We start from the raw sequence: 7,767 nt of genomic DNA on the forward strand, positions 1-7,767 counted from the left end.
TTTTTGCAAATGAACTCTTCATATATATATATATATATATATATAATGTGTGTGTGTGTGTGTGTGTATATATATATACACATATATGCACACACTTATTTTTTTAGGTTGAAATGTGACCTGAGACCTGTTTCATAAAACAAGTTTACCAAATAAGCCAGGTTTATTTCAGTTAGTCTGAGTTATTGTCAGTCGATTTAGTTCTAAATAAGTCAGACTAACTGTAATAAGCCTGGCTTATTTGGTAAACTTGTTTAATGAAACAGGCCCCCGGACAAGCTCTTGATGCGTTTATGAGAGTAATCCAGGTTCCCTCTGCATTTACAAGAAATAACACTCTCGTATGTGAACCTCTATATTTATTATCTATGAGTAATTTTAGGAAGTGTATACATTTAAAGTTGTAATGCTGTTGAAAAGCCATTAAGTGGACCTGATAGCTGTATGAACTTAAAGGAAGATGCCGTTTAACACGCCAGAGGGGCTCCTTCCGTCTTTTACCTTTATTTTTTTATGGCAGCGACATTATTCGTCTGCCTACAACAATGCACTGATCTTCGTTTTGTTCGTCGTTACTGAAGAAGCGAGCTCGTTTCCCCAGCGTCGCCGAGGGATCTTCACGTTTGCGTAAAAAGAGGAAGCTCCTCCCCCTTTTGCTCTCCTCCATTTCCTCTTCCTGTTGGTGTGGCGTTGTCGTGGCAGCAGCAGCAGCTGACAGGATGAACTGATGTAAAGAATGTGCATCTGTACATAAACGAACTAGATTCATTATTCTGTGAGTGACTTTCGTTGTTTTTTTGTTGTTTTTTTCGTCTGTGTTAGTTGAAGCTGCTCCTAATTTTTTTATCTTACCAAAAAGCGAAAAAACAAAAAAATGGACTATTATCAAAGTGTATGACTGTAGCTTTTAGTGGCGTCTGGCACTGCTGTGTATAGACCTTTGACCTTGAAGTCTCCACTGCATGTGTGAAGCCTGGACATAGTGATCACCCTATCATCCGAAAGACGCCCCATCTGTAAATAGTGAATGTTCAGTATTTGCAACCGGGTTTTTTTTATTTTTTATTATTCTTTTCTGTTTGTTTTTACATTTTAAACCCGATGTTTGTATCGTTCTCGCGTGTCCCTCATGCTCTGTGGCCGATCAGAGCTCTGCAGATGTATTATATCTGAATGTCCCATTCTCGTTGATTAATATTCAGCCTAAAGGGTTTCTTTTGTATGTTTCATTGCTGGGTTTGTTGTACCACTGGATGTACAAACTGTAAATGCCAGAGAAGTAGACGTGAGCAGACGCGGTAGATGGGCCCTGTGCTGTAATATATGGATTAGGCACAGTGACGGTCATTCATTCATACATGTGACACTGTTTTTAGAGAATATATTCACTCTGTTGTTCCTCTGCCGGCTGTTTTCCCACCATGTGAAAAGCACATGCTCATCTCCAGTGCCTCAGCTGAGATCAGGACGTCACCCTACTCTGCTTCAGATGTAACTTATTGGGCATGGTTCAATTTTATTGGCTTTATTAATAAAACATTCGAAGGTGAAAGGCCTGTGGGTTAGTTTTCAATATCTCCGCACTGCAGAAGCAAAGTGCACTGAAACAAGGGTTTATTTTACATTGAACATGTTTCCTAAATGTAGATCCTCGTACAATGATTACTCTATGAACCATTAACGCCAGTAGAGGGTTCAAAAAAAGAATATTTTGCATAAAGAAAATTAGCCTTATTTTTTAGGACCACTATTTTAATGATAGTGACATTTTCCCAAATTCTCATTACTGTAATACAGTATTTTATATAAAAAAAACATCTTTATAAAATGTATATATAAAATAATTTATATAAAATACTTAATTGTATTTAATCTAAATTTATTTTACATTATGGTCATTATAATTGGGAAATGTGCTTAATTGTAATGAAAATATAACATTTAACGGTTCTCTATAAACAATTAACACTCTGTAAAGGGTTAAAAAATATTTTGGATAAAGAAAATTGACCCCATTTTTTTAGGACCATTTTTTTTCTCTCTCTTGGAAATAAAAAAGGATTGGGACATTTTCCTAAATTCTCATTACTGTAATGCAGTAGCTTTGTTGTTTCACAAAAAATGTAGCAATATATAAAATAATTGTATATAAAATGAAATAATTGATATTAAATATATCACATTTTTTTAATATAAATAATTTTAAAAAATCAATTATATACATATATGGTAGTGAGAATTTGGGAGGAAATGTTCCTAATTGCAATGAAAATATAACTGGTCCTCTATGAGCAATTAACACCCTGCAGTTGGTGTAAATGGTGAAAAAAAAATATTTTGCATAAAGAAAATTAACCTTATTTCTTAGAGCCATTGTTTATATATGTATATAATTGACATTTTTCCAGTACTTGAGAAATGAGAATTGAAGACTAAATGTGCTTAACTGTCATGAAAATATAACACTCAATGGTCCTTTTCTTCTTTTGAAATGAGTGTGTTATAATAGTAAAGAAATGTACAAAGTCCTGATAAAATAAAATAATTGATATTAAATATATCACATTTTTTTAATATAAATAATTTTAAAAAATCAATTATATACATATATGGTAGTGAGAATTTGGGAGGAAATGTTCCTAATTGCAATGAAAATATAACTGGTCCTCTATGAGCAATTAACACCCTGCAGTTGGTGTAAAAATGGTGAAAAAAAAATATTTTGCATAAAGAAAATTAACCTTATTTCTTAGAGCCATTGTTTATATATGTATATAATTGACATTTTTCCAGTACTTGAGAAATGAGAATTGAAGACTAAATGTGCTTAACTGTCATGAAAATATAACACTCAATGGTCCTTTTCTTCTTTTGAAATGAGTGTGTTATAATAGTAAAGAAATGTACAAAGTCCTGACTATCATCGAGCGTGAACCAGAGCTCCTGCTCCCTGACCGTATCCAAATCCTTTGGGTCCGAAGTTCTTTGCATAACATGCTGAAAAACAAACAAAGATGAAATTAAGCACAAATGGAGGTAATTAGTGAGCGACATGTCATAGATGAGGTTTATCTTCAAAACTGATGAGCTTTCATTGTCACTGTTCAAAGAGTTCAGAAAGTCTTTAAAGCGGATTGAACGTTAACTCTTGATCGTAATCATTCAAGAGTTTCTGGTTAATCTAGTTATTCAGCTTGTGGTTTTGATGTTACTCCCTGTTATCAGAGAAACGTCCTGTATGTATGTATGTATGTATATGACAGAGAAACAAACAAACACTGTGGCCTCAAAACCACGAGCTTGAGAGGCTGATCATGATGCTTTATGGAAAATTCCAGTTTATTCTTTATCTTACAGGGACATTTTGCCCCCCAAAAATGAACATTTGTTTTTAATTTATCACCCTCAGTTCATCCAAGAAGCAGGTGACTTTTTTTTAGAATTTAGCTGAAACTGGTCTTCTTTGGTGATTCATATAATGCAGGTCAATGGCTACCGTCACTTTGAGAGTCAAAAAAGCACATACAATACAGCACAAAATTAATCCCTGTGGCTCTTGATGATATATTGAGGTCTTATGAAGCGAATTGATCACTCTTTGCAAGAAACTGAACATTATTTACAACATTTTTACCTGTAATCCAGAGAATCAGGCAACAAGGAAATCCGATTCTTTTCTGCGAACTGGTTCTTTCGAACATTTAGTTTCAATGAACTGGTTCAATTCAGTGGTTTGTTTATGTAATTACGCAATGATGTAATGTATACGCAGTTGTATTAGTAAAGCACCCAATAATGATTACATGTCTAAAGCGAATAAACGTAATAAATCGGTCTTGGGTCCGAGTCGAACTGTTTCTTCCGTTCAGTGACTGTTGGAGGACCTGGAGCACTGAATCAGTTCATTCATCACAGGATCAGATATACCGCTATTTTGGCTCATTTCGGCTCGGAGTGACTGTCAGGTGTCTGAAAGCGAGTTTTGATTGAGCAACTTGTAGATCTGAGCTGAATGAGCAGTGAACAGTTTCAGACGCTTCAGTCAGATCTGGTGAACTGGTTCAACTAGTTCATCAAAAAGAACCGGATCAAAAGAATCATTCATTCACGAACCAAACATCACCCCGAACCGTTTGCCTGAGGCTCTGGATTACAGGTAATAATGCTGTAAATAATGTTCAGTTTCTTGCACAGACTGATCGTTTCACTTCATAAGACCTCAATATATCATCAGGAGCCACGGGGATTCATCTTGTGTTGCCTGTATTTGCTTTTTTGACTCTAAAAGTGCCGGTAGCCATTGACTTGCAATGAATGAATCAGCAATCAGTTTCACCTAAAAATCTTCTTTACTGTTCTACTGAAGAATACATCTTGGATGGCCTGAGGGTGAGTAAATGAACAGCAGATTTTAATTTTTGGGTGAACTATCACTTCAATGTTTTAGATTACCGCTGACCATTTCGATCAGGATTGTCAAACCCAATTAAACTACAGAAATCTGACCTTTGCAGTAGATTTCTCCATCTTTCTCCGTCTGAGTGGTCGACTCCAAACTCTTTCCACATTTGGCACAGCGAAAGCAGTTCTTATGCCACGGCTGGAAGACAGACACGAGAAGAAAATCATGCCGTCATGAAGCTCAGATAAAGAAAAGAGGAGTATAACCAGCTGACTTCATCAAGCGCTCATGACTTCCTGGTGATTAAACAGAGAAAGACAGAAATGGGACGAAACGCTAAACACTCGCATCTACTGAAGAGGTTTTTTGGCTGTAGATCTGTACAAGCATCTGCAAACCCTCAGGAGGACATAAAGAAAGTGTCAGTTGAGTCGCTGTGAACTTGACGTCTGTATAAATGTGTTCAACTTCTGACCCGGTGACTTCAGCGTGAATAATACAGGTGATGTCTCCGTGTGTGATCGCAACAGAATGAGAAATCATGATCCCAATCTGATCAGTTATGCAGAACACATATTTAATAATATTATATTTATTAGTTGAAAATATGTCAGGGTTATTATTAACTAAAACCATTTTTAAAAAATCCATTAATTGAAACAAAATATAAAAAAGAAACTTTAAACTTAAAAATCTAAAAATATTTATAAAAATTGAGAGAGAGAGAGAGAGATATATTTTAGTTATTGTAATACTTTAAACAAAAAATGATAAAAATTTCCGTGGCAACAAGCTGAAATTAAATAAAACACAATAAGGTTTTTTTTATGATTCCCATCTGATCAATTATGCATAACACATGTAATATTATATTTATTAGTTGAATATTATTATTATTATTATTATTATTAACTAGAAACATGATAAAATCCATTACTTGAAACAAAATACACATAAATTGAAATTAAAAAAATATATTAAAATGTTTATAAAACTTAAAAATACACTGAACAAAATTATAAACACAACACTTTTGTTTTTGCCCCCATTTGTCATGAGCTGAACTCAAAGATCTAAGACTTTTTCTATGTACACAAAAGGCCTATTTCTCTCAAATATTGTTCACAAATCTGTCTAAATCTGTGTTAGTGAGCACTTCTCCTTTGCCGAGATAATCCATCCACCTCACAGGTGTGGCATATCAAGATGCTGATTAGACAGCATGATTATTGCACAGGTGTGCCTTAGGCTGGCCACAATAAAAGGCCACTCTAAAATGTGCAGTTTTACTGTATTGGGAGGTCCGGGGGGGGTCCGAAAACCAGTCAGTATCTGGTGTGACCACCATTTGCCTCACGCAGTGCAACACATCTCCTTCGCATAGAGTTGATCAGGTTGATCATATATATATAAAATAGTTAAACGTTAATAGAATATATGATAATTTTATTATATATACACTTTAATATATTATTAACAAAATCTGGGAGTGATGATATAGATGCATTAATTAACTACAGTTCATGTGATTCCAGAAGGCTTTTTTTTTTTAAGCATTTTAATTAAGTTAGGTTTTTCTTTTTTTTAATTATTATTATATTAGATCAATTATATTAAATCCCTGGGCCTGTGGTTGAAAACCACTGATCAAGATCAACAAACATCAAGAAACCTTAATAAACATGTTTCTTAATCCTCTAAATATTTGAAATAATTTCTTCGAGTGTCTGTGATTGGAAACGGTTTGTTATTATTGCTGTAACAATGTACTACATTAACATGCACTGGTGATACTTGTATGTGGAAGAAGAAAGTAAACACTGATGTGGATATAAATGTGTGTAATGTCCAGGTCTGATTCTTGCCCTCTGATCGTCTCACCTTCCCAGCGCTCATCACCTTCTCTGCGGCGTACACAGACTCTCCACAGCGTGCACACTTCTCCGAGCCGCCGAACTTCTGCGCCAACTTGGACAGGTTTGGGTTGGTGCTGGGTCGGTGAGTTTGGGTTCTGGTAGGAGACAGAGAGGTCAGATGCTGTTTTCTGGAGCGCAGCCTAACGAGGGGCCCTCAATGAGCCGCTTTGTGTCAGGTGAGTATGAAGAGGAGCTCTGCTTACATAATAGATTCTTTCATAACAATAATCAGCTGACGGCGAGCCTGAACACACCAGAGGACGGATTTGCTTCCAGAACCAAATGACTTCACAAAATCCTCTAGAAATCTTACAATAACACTACTGTCAAAAGGAATAATTGTGATTTGTAATGTTTTTGAAATACGTGTCTCCAGCTCAGCAAAGCTGCATTTATTTGATAAAAATACAGGTAAATTATGAAAAATTATTAGAATTTAAAAGAAGAGTTTTCTGTTGTAATATGTTAAAATGTCATTTATTCCTGTGATGAAAAGCTGAATTTAGCCTCATTACTCCAGTCTTCAGTGTCACATGGTCCTTCAGAAATTATTCTAATATACTGATTTGCTGCTCAAGAAACATTTCTGATTATTATCAATATTGAAAACAGTTGTGTAAACTGTGATACACTACCATTCAAAAGTTTGGGGTCAGTAAGACTAAGGAAATAAAGAAGAAAATAAAACTTTTATTTAGCAAAGACACATTATACTGATCAAAAGTGACAGAAAAGATATTTATTTATAAGGTTACAAAAGATTTCTATTAAAATAAAATAAAAAATGCTGTTCTTTTGAACTTCCTATTCATTAAAGAATCCTAAACAAAAATGTATCATGGTTTCCACTAATATATGAAGCTGTTTTCAACATTGATAATACTCAGAAATGTTTCTTGAGCAGCATATGATAATGATTTCTGAAGATCATGTGACACTGAAGACTGGAGTAATGATGCTGAAAATACAGCTTTGATCACAGGAATAAATGACATTTTACAATATATTCAATTAGAAAACAGTTGTTTCAAATTAAAATAATATTTCAAAAATTTCTGTATTTTTGACCAAATAAATGCAGCCTTGATGAGAATAAGAGAATAAGAGAAAAGAAAGAGAAAAAATCATTACAAACATTTTATTAGTATATGTACCAAACCACTATGACACATATGCAATAAATTATGTGCATATCATTCATTATTCAACACTGACTACATTATAATATAGTTATAGTGTACAATCCATATGAACTTCTTGTTGGAAAAACAATAAAAAATGCAAACGCTCACTCTTCTGGTTTGATGCCCAGTCTCTCGCCGCGGTCCATGTTGAGCGTTCCTGCTCCCTGACCGTAGCCGTATCCTTTCGGGCCGTACTTTTTACCGTAGCAGGACTTGCAGTAGATTTCCTGTTCATGGATGGCCAGTGTGGTGCTGTCTAGCCCTT

General features: G+C 34.8%; 1 protein-coding gene across 3 annotated transcripts in view; it reads right to left on the reverse strand.

Moving 5' to 3' along the window:
* Positions 1–2,238: 2,238 nt before the first annotated feature.
* The window catches only part of LOC107708016 (cysteine and glycine-rich protein 2-like), a 9,980-nt gene continuing 4,451 nt past the window's right edge, over positions 2,239–7,767 (reverse strand). The window contains exons 4-8 of one of the 3 annotated variants that reach the window (XM_016512158.1): positions 7,611–7,729; positions 6,284–6,413; positions 4,507–4,600; positions 2,904–2,997; positions 2,239–2,518 (exon numbers count right to left, since the gene is read on the reverse strand). In XM_016512158.1, the coding sequence (XP_016367644.1) occupies positions 2,921–2,997; positions 4,507–4,600; positions 6,284–6,413; positions 7,611–7,729 (420 nt within the window). In that variant the 3' untranslated portion in view covers positions 2,239–2,518; positions 2,904–2,920. Of the gene's footprint in view, positions 2,519–2,719; positions 2,998–4,506; positions 4,601–6,283; positions 6,414–7,610; positions 7,730–7,767 lie in introns of those variants that run through there. The other 2 variants (XM_016512159.1, XM_016512160.1) reach the window with 2 other exon arrangements.

This window comes from Sinocyclocheilus rhinocerous, unplaced genomic scaffold (genome assembly GCF_001515625.1).
Source record: "Sinocyclocheilus rhinocerous isolate Xijiao unplaced genomic scaffold, SAMN03320098_v1.1 scaffold475, whole genome shotgun sequence".
NCBI lineage: Eukaryota > Metazoa > Chordata > Actinopteri > Cypriniformes > Cyprinidae > Sinocyclocheilus > Sinocyclocheilus rhinocerous.